General features: G+C 61.8%; 1 protein-coding gene across 4 annotated transcripts in view; it reads left to right on the forward strand.

Annotated features, from left to right (window-relative positions):
• The window catches only part of ZC3H3 (zinc finger CCCH-type containing 3), a 93,676-nt gene that overhangs the window by 54,660 nt on the left and 22,580 nt on the right, over positions 1-16,436 (forward strand). For all 4 annotated transcript variants that reach the window (XR_004735497.3, XR_013527983.1, XM_035277436.3 and 1 more), the window contains exons 5-8: positions 7,877-8,064; positions 14,522-14,564; positions 14,639-14,797; positions 14,900-14,969. Coding sequence is in view for 2 of the 4 variants with exons in the window: in XM_035277436.3 (XP_035133327.2) it covers positions 7,877-8,064; positions 14,522-14,564; positions 14,639-14,797; positions 14,900-14,969 (460 nt within the window). In the remaining 2 variants the exon portion in view is untranslated. The remainder of the gene's footprint in view (positions 1-7,876; positions 8,065-14,521; positions 14,565-14,638; positions 14,798-14,899; positions 14,970-16,436) is intronic.

Below are 16,436 nucleotides of genomic sequence, written 5' to 3' on the forward strand. Positions count from 1 at the left end.
CGGCCCCTTGGAGCTGGTGAGGGCTCTGTCTTCAGGACATTCTGTGGGTGCTTGTCCAGTAGAATCACCTCCCCTGCATTGTCCCAGGCTAGGATTCTCCAGGTGAGGGTCCCATGTAGCTGGCCAACCCACTTGGGGACCGCAGCAGCTCAGCACCAGAAGCTGGAAGGGAGGCTTCCAGCCAGCCTCACACTCGCACACCCACGGGTGCACATGCATGCTCACCCTCCCAAGCCAGCACTGTGATGGGGGCATCAGCATTTCCAGTGGAAAGCCCCACTTAAGCAGTTTAGTGCCTGTCACGGCGAGGCTCTGCCTGACCTACTTGGGGATTTGCTGCGCCGCTCCTCTTCTGCTGACTTCGCACTCCCCGCTTGGGCTCCAAGCTTCGAGAAACTGTGTTCCATTTCCTGAAAAATGCTTTCCCTGTTGTTTTCTCTGTGTCCCGGCTGGCCTGCCTGTCTCCTGCATGTCGCCGCTGGCCCGGGCAGCCTTGCCCGGTTTACCGGGTCCCTGGCCCACACACATGGGTGCAACCCTGGAGATTGTGTCCCCACAGCCCGGTGCCTGCTTCTGCGCTCCTGCCTCTTCTGACTGCCAGGGCCAGGCTGAAACCACTCAGCCCTCGGCCTCTCCTGCTGTCGCCATACTGTGCCCCCGAGGGTCTTTCTACATCTGCATGTTGCACGTCCCCATGTCACCTCCATAGCACCCTGGCTATCGTCCCAGGGAGGCAGGGACAGGCTTGCCCTCCTTGGGGCTCTCAGTACCCGAGATCTGACCCTGCCTTCCCCCCTGAGCCCTGCTGCTCCCTTTGTTCTCAGGGAGCCCATCTCGCCCCAGCCTGCATTCCCAGCACCTGGCCCTTGCTGCCTGAGCCCACTGCCTGCATCTGCTGACCAAGCCCCCTTGCCCATCTCCCGACTGCTGGACACCTCCCTGCCACAGGTCTCTTTCCTGAGTGTCTGTAACTGACCAGGGCCTCCTGACGCTTCCCCACCCCACACAGAGCCCCAGAGTGGCACACACTTAGGTGTGTTCTCACAACAGACATTTACAGAGCCCCTGTGTGCCTGGCACATCTTCAGGCCAGGGGCACAGCTGCAATCTTGGCAGATATGGGGGCCCCTGTGCTCAGCTTCCCCAGTGGTAGGTAGTAGGGCCAGCCTCCCCAGTGCTGTGACATCTGTGCTTGGCCTTAGACCTGGCCTGGTATCTGAACAGAGGGACAGCATGTGCAAAGACCGGGTGCCAGGAGGGAGCACGGTGCTTTCCAGAAACAGGAACTTCCCAGGGGGACTGGAGTTCTAGGCTGGAGGGAGGCTGCACAGGGGCCGTGGCCCCGAGGGACCTTCTGACATGGTCACCATGAGAACGGGGGGGACTTGATCAGATGTACAGTCTTCAAATCAACGGGCAGGGCATGGTGGGTGCAGCCCCATCTTCAGCTGGGAGCCAGGGCGGTGGCTCATGCGGGCCTGGGGCTCTGAGTGGCATGGGCACGCCCTGGGTGTTGTCTCAGAGCAGGACTTCTGTCAGAGGTAAGGCTGAGGGCCCTGGGCAGGGGATCCGAGTAGAGGCTAATAAGGTCCCTTGTGGGAAGAACTGGCTGGAGCTGGCTCCTGGGCTTGGCTGTGGGAGCAGGAGGGCCGGCCGGGGCTGCCTATGTTTAACAGACAAGACTGGACCTGGATTGGCAGCAGTGGAAGGTGCAGGGCAGCAACTTGAGGGGTCCTGGAGGGTCCCTGCTGTTCCTCTCTGCCTTTGGTTTCTCTTCCAGGGTCTTATGTCCCCTCGCCGGCTCCACCCTGTGGCAGTGGTTAGCAGGAAGAAAACCAAATCCCAGCCCTCCCTGCCGTGAGCCCCTGGCAGGTCTGGAGGGTCTCTCCCCTCTGCTGGTCACAGGGCCGCCTTTCTGTTCCCAGGGCTTGTCCTCAATCGCAGACACAACCTGCTGGAGTTCTCAGGGGCTCTCGTGGTGGGTGGGGGGCATCCCCGAGACTGGCATGGAGACTTCAGGAGGATGGGAGGGAAGGATGCTGAGGGCCTGTGGGGAAGGAGCCCCTGGTTCCCCTCAACAACTCTCTCTGGCTGAAGGTCTCTGGTCCCACTCTGGTCTGTGTTGGCCTTTGTGCAGCCCTAGGTGGCAGCACTGGCCCTGGGAGCTGGGTTGGGAGGATGCTCTGGAGAGGCCTGGCCTTCCCAGGGCTGCCTGCAATCTGGCCTAGACCTGGAACCCCTGGCCACATGACCTCAGGCCTTGGAAGACCCCCCCTGTTGAACAAGCCACACAGCCTCAGGGAAGGTGTCCTGGACAGCGTGTATCTGAAGGTGCTGTGGGACTGGGGAATTGGAAGGACAGCTTCCAGGCTTAAAAGCTGCTTGGCTGTGTGGCCTGGACCCTCGGGTCCCACCAGCACGTGTCTGGCCAGGGCATCCTGGGGCATGGGCTGCTTCCTGGGGCTGTAGGGTGGAGGAGGCCTCTCCCAGTCTCCGGACCACCTGTGCCTGAGTCAGGAGAGCGGGCCTCTTTCCTGGCCTGCCCACCACGCCACTGTGCCACAGTCACGCCGACTGCCAGGCCCAGCACTCTCTGATTGGTCTTGAGGCTGGGTCCCTTGGCATGGAGACCCTGCAGGCAGCACGAATAGCAGGGAGCGGGGGCTGCTCAGAGGGCTGCGCTGGCCAAGGAGCCACCTCAGTTTGTCAGATGTGTTTCTGCTAAGCTGGGGCTTCTGCTACTGGAAGCATGAGTGCTGAGGCCGTCACCCCGGGGCAGGCAGCGCACGGGTACTCTGTGCTGTTCTTGCGCTGCCCTGGCCTCAGGTCCACTGATCTGTTCTATGTGTGTGCGTATATCTGTGCCTGGGAGCCATGATGTGGCCTGCCTGCATGGCCCATGCTATGCAGCCAGGGGCTGCTCTGACTTGCCACAGGCCATGCCTTCAGGGAACGGGTAGAGAGTGGGTCCTGGCAGCAGTGGCCCAGGCCGGGGCTTGCAGGCCCGGGAGGCTGGCACCTGGCAGGCTGTGTGTGGGCTTGCCTTGTAGATGCCAGCTTGTGCTGTGCCAACTTTGCCCCTGCACTTTCAGGAAAACCAAGACCTCAGAGCGAGCCTCTCTTCCATCTTGCCCAGGAGCCCAGTGCTACTGAAATCCTAGGACAGGCGAAAGGAGTCCCTGGGGGTTGAGGGTTGGAGGTCTGCCTGGCCCCTACTGTTGCTCCCTGTGCCCAGTGGGGCTGGCAGCACTCAGGAGGACAGGGGCCTAGGCTGAGGCAGACAGGGGCTTTCAGAGACAGGGGGTCTGGGCTCAGCCCCTCAGGCACCCTCGCTGCCCTTCGCCAGCCCGGACAGCCTGTGGCCTGGAAGTTTCTGGCTCCTCCTCGGGCCGTGCTGCACAGACAGCTGCTTTATAAACCCACTTTTGTGGTGTGTGTGTCTTTCTCCCCATTACCGCTGCTTTTCATTTAAAATGTTATCTCCCCCTCCTGGCCTTCGTGCCCCCCCGGGGGGAGAGGGGAGGCCCAGCCTCGCCCTGGTGTAGTCAAGGTTATGGTGATAAATCCTGGGGCATTGTCACTTCTATTCGGAGTAAATTGGCTGGCCGCTTTCGGGCTGAAGGAAAGATAATTTGCTGTAGTATTTCAAATGGATTAGAAATGGATTTGAAGGGAAAGTTCATGCCTCCCATTACAAAGGTGAGAAAGAAGACTATCTTAAGGCACTGTTCCCTCCCTGGCCTTCATTATCCACGCTTAATACCTTTCCTATTTTCCAGCGTTAATGAAATTTCCTGGCGGCATGGGCCTGCCGGACGGATGGGAGAGGCCTTTAGATCTGCAGCTCCCGGTGCAGAAAGGAATCACAGAGCCTTGCCGCGAGGCCAGATGCGCGCTCCGGGTCCTTGGCCCTGCTATTATCTCATTAATTTCATCCCCCTTCTCAGTGCAGTTCGTTTCCAAAGGCTGTCCTCTCCACTAGGGTCACAATTTACTGGAGTGCTGTGACACCCACGGGCGTGAAAATGTTACAAGGCCCTCGCCCCACGCCCTCCCAGCACCCTCCTGCCTCAGGTTCCAAAGCCAGCCAGGCAGCCAGGGCGAGGTCAGGGGTGAGGGCAACCCCAGACAGCTCTCTGTCACCCCCGGCAAGCTGCGCAGGCCCTGAGGTTCCACCACAGCATCTTCCCAGGATGTAGCTTCTGGGAGCGAGGCTCCCGAGCTGGATGTGCTGAGCCCTGGGAAGCACCCTGCCCCATTCCCAAGGCCCTGGGCTCCGAGCCGGGGGGCTGGGAACATTCTCAGGCATGGAGAGCAGGCACAGAGCCTGGGGCGGCTTGGCGGGGGCTGCCACACCCCATTCTGCCCAGATCCACGAACGTCCTGTGGGTGACCGCTAACTCCAGTACGTTGTTTTTTAGGAGAGAAGAGAAGGGACAAGCTAATTGTTCGTGTTCGTCCATAAGAATGAGCAGGGACGTGGCCACCATAGGGCCTAGCCTGACGGAGCTGAGGGCAGCCGTGGTGGGTGGGGTGGTCCTAGAAGCTCCCTGACGCCCAGAGGCCCTGTGCCTCTGCCCCCACTAGCCCTTCCCTGAGCCTGGCCAGCTGTGGCTGCCCCTGAGGGAGGGGAGCAGGTGCTACAGCTAGGCCTCGCCCGTCCCCGGGTGCCTTTGGAGAGCCACAAAGGGAGTGGGGGTGGCCTGTGCTCATGTGAGCCTCAGTCAGGGGCACTCTCGAAGGTGGGTCCTTGCAGGCCTGGTTTCCAGGCCTCCCTCCCTGCCGTCTCCTCAGGGTGTCCCGGCCCGAGGCAGAGCTGGGTCACCTCTGCTGCCTGCTTGTCCCTCTTGCTTGGTGGCAGCTGGGGTAGAATCTAGCCTGTGCTGTGGGCAGGGTCGGGCACGCATGAGTGGGTGTTTTGTTTTGTTCTGTTGAATGGGTGTTTTTCCTGAGTGTGCAGCCATTCACCAGAGCCTGTGGGAAGGCAGGGAGCTGGGGGCTCCCAGGAGCAAGTTTGGGCTGGCCCTGAGTGGCCCCTCACCCTGGCCCCAATTGTGTGATGGCCAGAGGCTCTGTGAGTGGCCAGTGCACCCTGGCCACCTGCCCCTTCACCCTCCCAGTGCTGCCCAGCCCTGGGCTGGCGTAGGAAGGAGCAGCTGCCCTGTAGGCAGTAAGACCCCTGAGGGTCTGTGTACTGAAGGGCCGGTGTGGAGGCTGTCCCAGGGGCCTGCCAGCATCAGGCTGAGCCAGCTGTAGTGGCCAGGGCCCTGGGCTCAGCCTGACGGTAGGATTTGGGGTCAAGCCGAGTGTCCCTCAGGCAGTGGCCATAGCTCTTGTGGAAGGTCAGAACCTGCCTCTGAGCCCCAGGGCTGACGGAGTTCTCCAGCTGAGGGGCTGGTGCAGGAGGTCCCACCCGGCCTGGCCCTCCTCCAGGTCTGGTGCCAGGGCAAGGTGAAGGTACAGAACATGCACCTTCTGGGTCTGCAGGTGCCCAGAGGCCAGGGCTGCGCTGGGACCCCAAGGTCTGATGAGAGGCTGGGGGTCTGAGTCTGGCTGGCAGGACGCACACCCTCTGACCCAGACAGTGCCTGGGGGGCAGCTGGAGTGTGCAGGGCACAGACAGGATGGGTGGGAGGTGGGGGCCAGCAGACCACTCAGTACTGCTAGACCCCTTGGTGGGCTCTTTCCCACCAAGACTGGTGTTTGTGAACTCAAATTGTAATTACAGGAAACTGGGTTAAGTGCTCTGGCTGCCGTGCTTGTACTTACACTGCAGCTCCAGTCCCTGGCGCCGGGCTCTCTTTGCTCCCATTCTCTCTAATGGGCCCTTGGAGGCCCCCGGCTGCCGAGAATTACCCCAGCTTGCAGGCGGAGAGACCAAGGACCGACCCAAGGGCTTGCGGCGCTGAGAGGTGGGGATGACGGCTGAACCCGACAGTGGGGCTGCCCCATTCCCAGTGCCCCCAGGTCTGTGGGCTTCTCGAGGGTGGCTCTGATACCCCCAGGTCTGTTGGCTCCTTGAAGATGGCTTTGAGGGCTGTGCTGCTGTCTGCCTGCTCCTGCCCCATCCAGCCAGACAAGTGAGCCTCACCTTCATGCATGCTGCATGCCTGGGTCGGGCCCATGTACTCCACGGCAGAGGGGCCTGTGCGGCTGTGGCAGGGTGGGGCCCATGTACTCCACGGCAGAGGGGCCTGTGCGGCTGTGGCAGGGTCGGGCCCATGTACTCCACGGCAGAGGCCTGTGCGGCTGTGGCAGGGTGGGGCCCGTGTACTCCACGGCAGAGGGGCCTGTGCGGCTGTGGCAGGGTTGGGCCCGTGTACTCCACGGCAGAGGGGCCTGTGCGGCTGTGGCAGGGTGGGGCCCGTGTACTCCACGGCAGAGGGGCCTGTGCGGCTGTGGCAGGGTGGGGCCCGTGTACTCCACGGCAGAGGGGCCTGGGCGGCTGTGGCAGGGTGGGGCCCGTGTACTCCACGGCAGAGGGGCCTGTGCGGCTGTGGCAGGGTCGGGCCCGTGTACTCCACGGCAGAGGGGCCTGTGCGGCTGTGGCAGGGTTGGGGCCCGTGTACTCCACGGCAGAGGGGCCTGTGCCAGCTACAGGGCCAAGGGGACCCATGTGGCACGGGGCACGTAGAGCGGGGCACAGCCGGGCACCAGGCCTGACCTGCTCATCCATACCTCCCACTTGGCTGGTCCCTCTGCCGCCTGCCTACTCATGGCTACCTGGGAGGGATGGCCCAGCACCCGCCTTCCCAGATTACTAAGGGGTGTGGTATCCACCTCACGGGTCATGGCAGCCCGGGCATAGTGTGAGCTAATGTGGAATGAAGCTCAATTTACATGTGCAAATCACTGCCGAAATGTACCCTGGCAGCCCCATGCCCTGCAGAGGGCTATGCCAGGCCCTGAGCTGCCACTTCGGGGCTGTTTGGGGCTCTGCAGGGCTGTAGGTGTGGCTGGCAGCTTCAGGGAGAGGCCTCTGGAGTACAGCTCAGGCCCCTCCTGTCTTGCTCTATCCCTGGGCTTCCCCAGGAGCTGTGGGGTATCCGGCAGGAGTAGGGCTGGCAGGGATCAGGGTCCATTGGCCTCAGTCCCTCCTCTAGCCGGGGTCATTGGCTCCGCTGACTCCAGGCACTGTTCCGGCCTCTTCAGCCCTTGGACTTGAAGCAACATCAGCTTTCCCCAAACAGCCTGCCTGACAGGGGTCTGTGAGGCTGCCCCTGTGCATGCTCAGTGCAGGGCTCTCTGAGCTGTGGGTGAAGGGAGGCAGGACACTTGGAGCAGAGAAGAGGCAGGGCAGCCTGCCGACCCTATGGTGTCTGTGGTCCTGAAGGCCAGGAACGCATGTGCCGGGGCCACATTGGTAGAAACAGCCCCAGCCTTGAAGCAGACTCAAGGGGAGCCTCAGCCCAGGTGCTTAGGGCCATTTGTGCTTCTCATCAATACGTGGACACCTTGCAGTCTCTCTGCCCTGCAGCCCCGGGGACCCTTACCCCGCAGTGCACAGCCGGGTGGTCAGGGCGCAGGGGTAGTTCCATCCACGGGAAAGCCGTGCACTGGAGGAGGATGCTGTCCCCTCACCGTGGCTCTGAAGGGCTCATGAGTGGGGTTGGAGGCGCCATCTCCTGGGATTCCTTGTCAGCATTCCGTGATGACAGCCAAAATGTCCCTGATGTGGGGATTGGGGACCAGAGGGGAACAGAGGTTTCTCGGCAGCTGGGCCAGTGGCCTGTGGTTGCCCCAGCTGCAGTGTGTACCCATCGTGAGTGCTGCTGTCCCCCTTGGGAGGCCGGCCTGGGCTTGGCCCCTGGCATTGACCTCCAGAGCTGTAGTCTGTCCTGGGGCGAGGTTTGATGGGCATTTCCTGTCTCTGCAGGTCCCTGGTGCTGAGCCGCCTGCGTCCAGTTGTCAGTGGGGGTGGGAAAGCCCAACCAGGCTCCCCTCGGTGGCGGGGCAAAGGCTACCGCTGCATCGGAGGGGTCCTCTACAAAGTGTCTGCCAACAAGCTCTCCAAGACCTCCGGCCAGCCTGGTGATGCCGGCAGCAGGCCCCTCGTCCGCACAGGTGAGAGGTGAGGGCGGGGGCAGCAGGGATCACACTGTCCAACCGGTGTGTGGTGGGCACTGCAGGCCAGACCCCTAACCTCTGACATGCCATGGCTACTCCAGGCCTTGGCTCAGGCCCCTGTCTTGGGGTGGTGGTCAGGGGCCTCATGCTTCCAGGGAGCCAGTCCAAACAAGCACTTCCCAAATGGGTCACATCCCAGCCTGGGAGTTAATTTCACCCTTTATACACCCAGCGCCTTCATAGCCATCCCTAGTGAGAGCGACAGGACAGCGGGAGATTGGAGGGTGCCAGGAGGCCTTCCTCTGCCATCCCCCGGGAAGGGCCCTGGAGTGGCAACCGGCTCTCCTGGCTGAGCAGCTCCTAATTTTCCGTGGGGTGGGGGAGAGTTGCTCACTAGCACCGTGTTTCACTTTTGGACAAAGGATAAGGCCAGGTACGGTAAACACGCCCGGGCGAGCGCACACCTGAGGCCGCGGTGCCCGTAATCACATTGGCAACGCCTCGACAACTGTGTCTGGAGGCAGCTGGCGCCACCGCCTCTAACCCTCCCAGCCCAGGGAAACAGGCTCAGGAGAAGGAAATGCTTTGGATTCACTTATCCTACAAATTAACTAGAAAAATATTTTGGTTTCAGTCCAATTTTACCCCTTCTTGTCCATAAAAAAAAAAAACGTGGGGAGATTGCAAGTGGTGTTGAGGTTGCAGAGGCTGGGCGGTGCCAGCTCCCCAACCCACCTGGGGCCTGGAGGGAGAACAGGTTCAGCACCTGGAGGAGGTAGACTCCGAGGGCAGGGTCTGTGGGGGTCAGAGGAGAGGCAGGGAGCATCCCTCCCTGGAAGCCAGCCTCACTGGCCACCCTGCCAGGCTCTGCTCCTAGCGTCCATCTCTGGGCTCCAGGGGCTTCCGGGCCATTTCCCAGGCAGGGTCACTGGACACGTGTTCCCAAGGAGCAGCACGGGGGCCCTGGCACCTGCCTCACAGGGCTCTCCGAGCCACACTGGCTGACCAGTGCCTGTGCCCATGCCTGCAGTTGGTGGCTGGGGCTGGGGGGCCCGGTGAACTGAGCAGGAATAAGCCCCCGCTCGCTGAGGATCTAGTGAGAAGCCCTGGGTCCCCACCTAAGCATTGTGTGACCCCTGCATGTGCCTTGAGGGACTGGGCCGTGTGATCTGTGCATGTGGCCTCATCTCTGCTTCACCCTGGTGATCAGTGCAAGAGCTGGCTCAGAACATGGGGCCTTGGTGAGGCTCTGCCTCTGAGGGATGCTCCCATGGGTTGGGGGACAGGTACTCCTGTCACCCAGCAAGGCCTGCTCTGGTTACCTATGGCCCCAGAGCTTGGTGGTCCATGGGGCCCTACACACAGCTATTGGCATCATGGAGGGCAGCAGCCTTGGGTTCCTTTCCAGCAGGTGCCTCCCTGAGTGAACAGAAGCCCATGCCCAGTGTCTCACACAGCAGGTCCCAGGTACCTGCGGTGTCCAGCAGCCACCAGCCATGTGGCCCAGGGGGAGCCTGAGCAGAGGAGCTCCTGGGGCTGGCAGAAGGTGCCCTGAAGACACCGTGCTTGGCCCCCTGGGATGAAGCCAAGAGGTGGCCTCTCTCTGCTCATGCTGGCTGGTCCCACCTTCCCCCGGGGCCTCCTTGGCACAGGCCAAGCCGCATGTTAGTTGTTGCGGTCCTGAGCACACTGACCCTGCAGGGTCCCACGCACTGAGCGTGGCCCCTGCACTGGCTTTCCTCTCTGGTCCTGGAGGCAGTGGGCAGAGCAGCGGGCTGATCCCTCTGCCCACGGAAGGGCACCTCAAGCCCTCACCTGCCTGCCTGGGTGGGAGGGTGCCCTGTACCTTCCATGGATGCTGCCTCTGATGTGCTAGTGCGGGGGGGCACAGGCTGAACATGACTGAGGATTCCTGGGGTCCAGAGGTGTACCTATGCAGATGTGTGTCCAGTCAGGCGGTCAGGGAGGCTTTTTTCACGAGCTAAAACCTGAGAGGAGGCCATGTGGAGGCCTGGGCCGGGGCGTGCAGGGCATCACCAGGCATTGCAGGACCTTGTGCACAGCCGGCGGGGCGGGGGCATCTGCCTGGCACCACTGCACCCCATTCAGAAAGCTCCTGGTAGTAATGATGGTAGTACTGACTGAGGTTGCTTGTTAAGGGCCAAGACAGCAGCCATGGAGACCATGACGTCCTGATGTCCCCGAGAGCCCCAGGTGGCCAGGACAGGCAGTCAGTCGGTAGGCCCTGCCCTGCTCTGGGAAAGCTGGTGCTTGGGAGGGGATGCCCACTGTCCTTTCCAGAGCCAGAGCCCGTTCCAGGGACCCACCCACTCAGGGAGTGGCCCCTGCTGCAGCAGCTACTTCCCACTCCCTGCACAGCGCCAAGGCTGGCCCCGCCTCTTCACACCAGGTCCGGTATGTCCTCGGGACTTTCTCCCCCATCTTCAGGCTCACACACCATGCGCTTATGGGACCCACGGAGAGGCTTGTGGCTTGGGTCTGTCTCAGCCCTTGCTGGGATTCTGCCGCCCGTATGTTGGGCTGGGTGGGCCTGTGGGGGAAGATATACCTGGTGCCCCGGCTCCTCCCATCCCTCAGTGTTCACGATACACCTGTGGCAGACAGCAGGCAGGTGGCAGGCTTGCACTTGCCCCCCCTAAACATGGTGCCCACCACCTGGACGGTGCAGGGTCTCAGCTCTGGGAAGGAGGGAATGTATGGCAGCTTAGCAGTGGGGAGGAGAGGGAGAGGCTGCCACACTTCTCCCTGGGAGGCTGTGGCGCTGCTGCGTCTCTCCTCCAGTGCCAAGTGCTGAGCTCCGCAGAATCTCGCCTTCCCATTTACACACATGGCAGAGTTCCGGCGGGCACAGAGCCCCTGACGTCACCTCACTGTGAACAGTCCATCCTCTCCACTCTTGCCCACTGGCCCCTGCCTCTGTTGGCCCTTCCTCTGCCCCAGAGCCATCTGAGAGCCAGTCTGGTCCCCCCAGCCCTTCTGGGCCCATCTCACTCCTGCACCAGCAGCAACCCAGAGCTCCCTTGGTCAGCCGCAGCAGTGCAAGCAAGGAGGACCTGGTGCACAGGCCGGTGTCAGCTAGGGTGGGCGGTGGGCCCGGGGCCTCCTTGCTCCCACCTCTGTCCCTGGGAAGGTCCCACCTGCTGTCAGGTAGGGCTAGGGCTGCCGGTGTCCTGCTGGGAGCCTTGGTGGTGACTGTGGCAGTCCTGGGGCTGTGCAGCATCCAGGGAGCCCATACCTGCCCTTTGGGTTGGCAGGTGAAGCCACTGCTGCAGCTGCCTGGGCCCCCACCAGTCCCGCTTCTCTGTGAGGAAGGTAGATGGCTCCCAGCTGTGGGATACCGCTGACCGGCCCACTTAGAGGAATAATAATTAAAGAAATAAATTTTCTCCCTTAGTATCCGCAGAAATTTGACTTCAACAAAAACATGCAGCCTTCTTGGAAGGGGTGGGGGTGCTGTCCTGGCTGACCCCAGGCTCTGGGCTCCTGATGGCAGAGGATAGTATGGCTTCTACCCCAGCTTCCCTACTCCCTGAAGCCCAGCCCTTCCTCCTGGTCCACCTGCCTGAAGCTCCAGGGCCCCTCCCTACATACTCCTGTGTGAGTACCCAATGGCAGGGCCCATGTGTGGCCACCAAGAGCCTGATGGTCCCTGTGGGGGGGGGCTGTCTCAGGCCACAGGGCTGGCTGTGGCTGGTTCTCTGTCCCCAAAGCCCCCAGACCAGAGTGAGGCACCTGTGGCCATGGCCCTCCCTGCTGCTGGCCAGCTGCTTAGTGTTCCTGGCACGTGGGGCCTCTGTGCACCTCTGAACACCTCTACATCCCTCTACACTTACCCTGCTCGTCACCTGCCCAACCTCTCTGGGATGATGAGGAAGGCCCTATCCGCATGCCCCCACGTCGCCTCTCCTGGGGTGTCCTCTGCTGGCCACCTTCTGTCAAGGGTGCAGCTTCCATGTGGCAGACAGATATGCCCTGGAGGACCTGGTGGGCGTGCTCTGAACAGACCAGGGCTTGGTGCAGCTCTGCCTGACTTCCTGGGAGAGGGCTAGTCTGGGGGTTGGGGCTGCCTGCGTGCCCTGCTTTTCATGGATGTTGTCCCTTGGGCCAGGCAGCAGCCATCCAGGGGGTGCTGGCCAGAACGGGCTTGAGGTGCTGAGAAAGCCCTGACCGCAGGCCCCCATCCCACTTGCCCTGCAGAGCCTGACATCAGCAGTGCCTGATGTCAGGAGGAGCCTGGCCCAGAGTGACACTGGGGCACTGAGCAGGGGGTGGGGCTGGCGGGGGCCATGTCTATTCTAGGAAGGTCCTGGGGAAGTGAAGGTTCTCTGGAATGCATGGCACCTTCTGAGTTGCTGGGGGTTATTCAGCTGAACTTTTTAGCACCTCTCAGGCAGCCCTTGCCTCTTTTCCAGCCAGCTACTTTATGTGCATTTTTTAACACTGCAAAGCGTTTGAAAAACTGCCTCCCGTTCTTAGAACTCCTGCCGTGAGCCTCACACTGGCGTTTTTTTTTAAAGAGCGCAGAGTGGAAAGGGAAGTAACAACCCCGAACCCCGGTCCTGCCAGGCAGGCGCGTGACTCCAGCGTGTCCCTGGCCAGGAGCAGATGGCGCCGTGCTGTCACTGGCAGCCGGGTGAGAACCCGGGAACCAGCACCGCTGACAGGCCGCCACGTTTCCCGTTCCTCACCACCCTGTGCTGCCTGGACGGGGGCCTGCTGCCCACTCGAGGATGTGTCCTGTCCCAGCCCGAGAACCCCTCCCGCATTAGCCCCCAGCACCAAGACCCTCATCGCCCTCTGTTTGCCCTTGGCCTCCCCACACCCCCAGGTTTCTGCCTTCCTCAGCACCCCCTTTCCTGCCCCCAGGTACCAGTACTAGCTCCTGCTTCTGCCCCAGCCAAGTCCTCCACTCAGCTCTGGAGCTGCTCTTTGAAACTTGAGATGGACTGAGAATGGGGCAGTAGGCAGGGTCCCAGAGGGCAAAGGGCGGCAGCACCACTGACCCAGCCAGCACAAAGTGAGGAGTGTGGGAGTCTCCAGCCTGGGGGTGTAAAGGAATGGAAGCTTTGGGTCCTCAGGCGGGAGCCTGTGGCGCTGGGCAAGCTGGGAGAGTGAAGACAAGGCTGCTCTCTGGTGCTCAGAGTGGGGCAGGGTGGGGCAGCTGTGGGACATCCCTTTTTAAACCAGGATGGCTTTGTCACCACCTCAGGTTTCCAGAATTTCTGAGTGATGTCATCTCTGCCTCTTAACCATAGTGTCTATTTCAGCATTTGCCCTGTAGGAAATCAGATCTGGTCTGGACAGGGTCATGTGTGTATTTGAGGAACCCGGGAAAGCCGCCCTCAGCAGGCTTGTCCTGCCCTGCCCACCCCGTGATCCTGGGGGTGACCTCTCTCTGTAAAAGGCAGGCAGGGCTGTGCCAGCAGAGCAGACCCTCCTCCTGCACTCGGGCCCTCTCCCTGCCTCTTCCCCTTGGCTCTCGGGCCTCGCAGGCTCGACGGTGTCCAGCCCCAAGGTCCATGCCCTTCTGGCCAGTGCCGCCCCTCAGGCCGTGATGTACAGTTTCAGAAAGGCTGGGGTGGTCCTCATACTCCAGGAGCATCTGATGAGGCACCTCCAAAATTTAGAGCCACAGGCACTGCCAGGATCTGCTAGGGCCAGCCAGGGCCTCGGGGACAGATCCCTTCCCCAGGAGCCCACAGCTGCAGTGGGCAGAAGCCGCCACCGACCGGGCTTCGCCCTAGCATCTTCTCCGCTGCATTTCTTTAGTTTTGGTTTTACAACCCTCTGAAAATCAGAAACTGCTCTTGCTCCTAAAAGGCCTGGTCACAGGTGCCCATGGGCCATATTCATGCCCTGGTCAGCAACCCCACAGGGCCCCACAAGCCCCAGGCCAGGCCCTGGAGAGGGAGGTGTTGCTGTTAGTGGCTGCGCTATTTATAGGGCAGCTTCCCTGTGGCCAGGGCTGAGGAGAGAGCCAGGAGCAGTGTCCATGGGCCAGTCACTGCCTCGGCCCAGGGTGGGCACCCAGGGGCGTGAGGAAGCCAGCAGGGGAGGTCTGGCCAGCAGTCTGTGGCCCTGGGGAACCTCTCCAGGGAGGCAGTAGGAGCAGACAGACAGCACCAGCCCACGTGGCTGAGCCCTCTGCAGGTGCTGCCTGGCTTTGCCAGCTCTGAGGGCATGGACAGGAGCCCTGCCGAGCCCCTACCCTGGAGAGGAGGCAGACACCGGGCCCAGCAGCTCCCCACCCTCAGTGCTGTGTCCCCAGTGGGGCCTGGCAGGGCCCAGGAGGGCCTCTGACCCACCGTGGGGAGGGAAGGTTGTGCCTGAGCTGAGTGCTGGGATCCCGGAGGGCCTTGGCTAAGGGATCAGCAGGGAAAGGATGTGCAGGCCAGGCTGTGGCCCACTGTGACTCAGTCCTTTCTCCACACAGGCCGGCTGGACCCTGCAGGCAGCTGTAGCCGTTCCCTGGCCAGGTACTTCCTTCAGGCTGGGCAGTGGGTGGGCGCCCTGCTCCCTCAGGCTCACGCCCCTCTCTCCCCGTCTGCAGCCGGGCAGTGCAGCGCAGCCTGGCCATCATCCGTCAGGCGCGGCAGCGGAGGGAGAAGAGGAAGGAGTTCTGCATGTACTACAACCGCTTTGGCAGGTGCAACCGTGGCGAGCGCTGCCCCTACATCCACGACCCTGAGAAGGTGGCCGTGTGCACCAGGTGCCCTCTTGTCCTCACCGCGGGGCCGGGGGAGTTTCTGAGCAGGCCCTGCTCTCGGTCACTGCCAGCCCCTCCTCACACCCTTCTCTCCTGGCGCTGTAGGTTTGTCCGGGGCACCTGCAAGAAGACGGATGGGACCTGCCCCTTCTCCCACCATGTGTCCAAGGAGAAGGTGAGTGTGGCGCTGGCAGCCCTGCTCCCAGTCACATGTCTCTGGGGCCTCGGCTGCCCGGCCCCTGGGTAGATGGTGCCGCTTTCCCCGGGCTTAGGACATGCAGATCCAGCCCTGGTGTCCTTAGAAGCTGCCGTGCCGCCTCCACCCCGCTATGGGCCGTGCCGCAGGGCTCCCTCTTCCCGCCAAAGTGGTGCTGATGGGCCCCCCCACCACATGCCGGGGTCCCTTTTCCCTTCTGGCAGCAGCAGGCCTCACCAGATCCGCAGACCCTCCATCCACATGCCCAGGGGAAGCTGGCTTTACAGGTGCCCCTGTGGACCCAGGGCTGAGGCCTCCGGGCCGGGGAAGCTGTGTGGGAGGGGCTCAAAGGGAGGCTGCCTGAGCAGAGGGCAGGAGGGAGGGGCTGGGCACGTGCACAGCAGGGCTCCGGCCTCATGCGGGTGTGCCCACCGCCTGAAACAGCAGACTCACTTTGAGCCAAGGTGGTCCCCGCCGGGAAGAAGCAAGACAGCTCTGGGGTCAGGTCAGTGCTGGCGGGGACACATGTAGCTCCTGTGCCCTGGACTCGGCCGCAATGTGGTCACCACATGCCGGTGAGTGGCGGCTGCCTCGGGCAGGGGTGCTGCAGCAACAGCTTTTCCCCTTGAGGAAGTTGAAAAGAATCAGCATTTTTCTTCCTGATAGAGCTTCGGAACTCTGTTGTGAGCAATTTGGAAATTCACGTCGAGTTTCGGGTTCATTAGCTCCCAGCTCCAAAGTCGGAGCACATTCCAAGCTGTCTAATGTGGACGCCCCGCACCAGTGCCCTGAATTAATGTTATTGTTATTTGTGTGGACGTGGCGGGGTGCAAACAAGGTTAATTGAAATGAGAATGCAGTTTCCTCTTGATAACAGCCCTGCTCTGACAGCCAGGAGGAGCTCCGTTTGGTGGAGATTTGGCTTTATCATCCCTTTTTATTAGAGCTAATTTGGGCTCTATATCAAAAACCACATTAAGGGAATTGTCTACAGCCCACCACTGCCAGCCCCAAACGGGCCCCCAGCCCCTCTCCCCTCTGCGGCTGCAGTTAAAAGACAATTAGAAATAAACTCCCGCTCCTTCAATCACCCTTTGTTTCTTTGCCTTCCCCCTCCCTCTCAGCCCTGGCCGCTGGCTCTCTGGACCCTTTCTTCCCTCCTATGCCTTAGACAAGTTCCTCTCCCCTCCCCAGCCTCACCCAGAAAAGTGACTTTTTAAAGTCTCTGGGTCTGCCCAGCTTCCCCAGGGCTCTGGGAAGGGGAGGGGCCCAGGGTGGGGTGGGGGCCGGGAGGGCAGTCCGGCCCTGGAGGGAGGATGGGGCTGTGCTCCACAGAGGCCATTGGAGGGAACTGAACAGCCAGGGGAGTGGCTGGAGACCCCCGGGGTGCCGGCAGGGGCTCTGTGGGGGCTCCATGCTGAGGCAGGACACTCAGGCAGCCCAGGA

The sequence above is a fragment of the Callithrix jacchus genome, chromosome 16, assembly GCF_049354715.1.
Source record: "Callithrix jacchus isolate 240 chromosome 16, calJac240_pri, whole genome shotgun sequence".
Classification (NCBI taxonomy): Eukaryota; Metazoa; Chordata; class Mammalia; order Primates; family Cebidae; genus Callithrix; species Callithrix jacchus.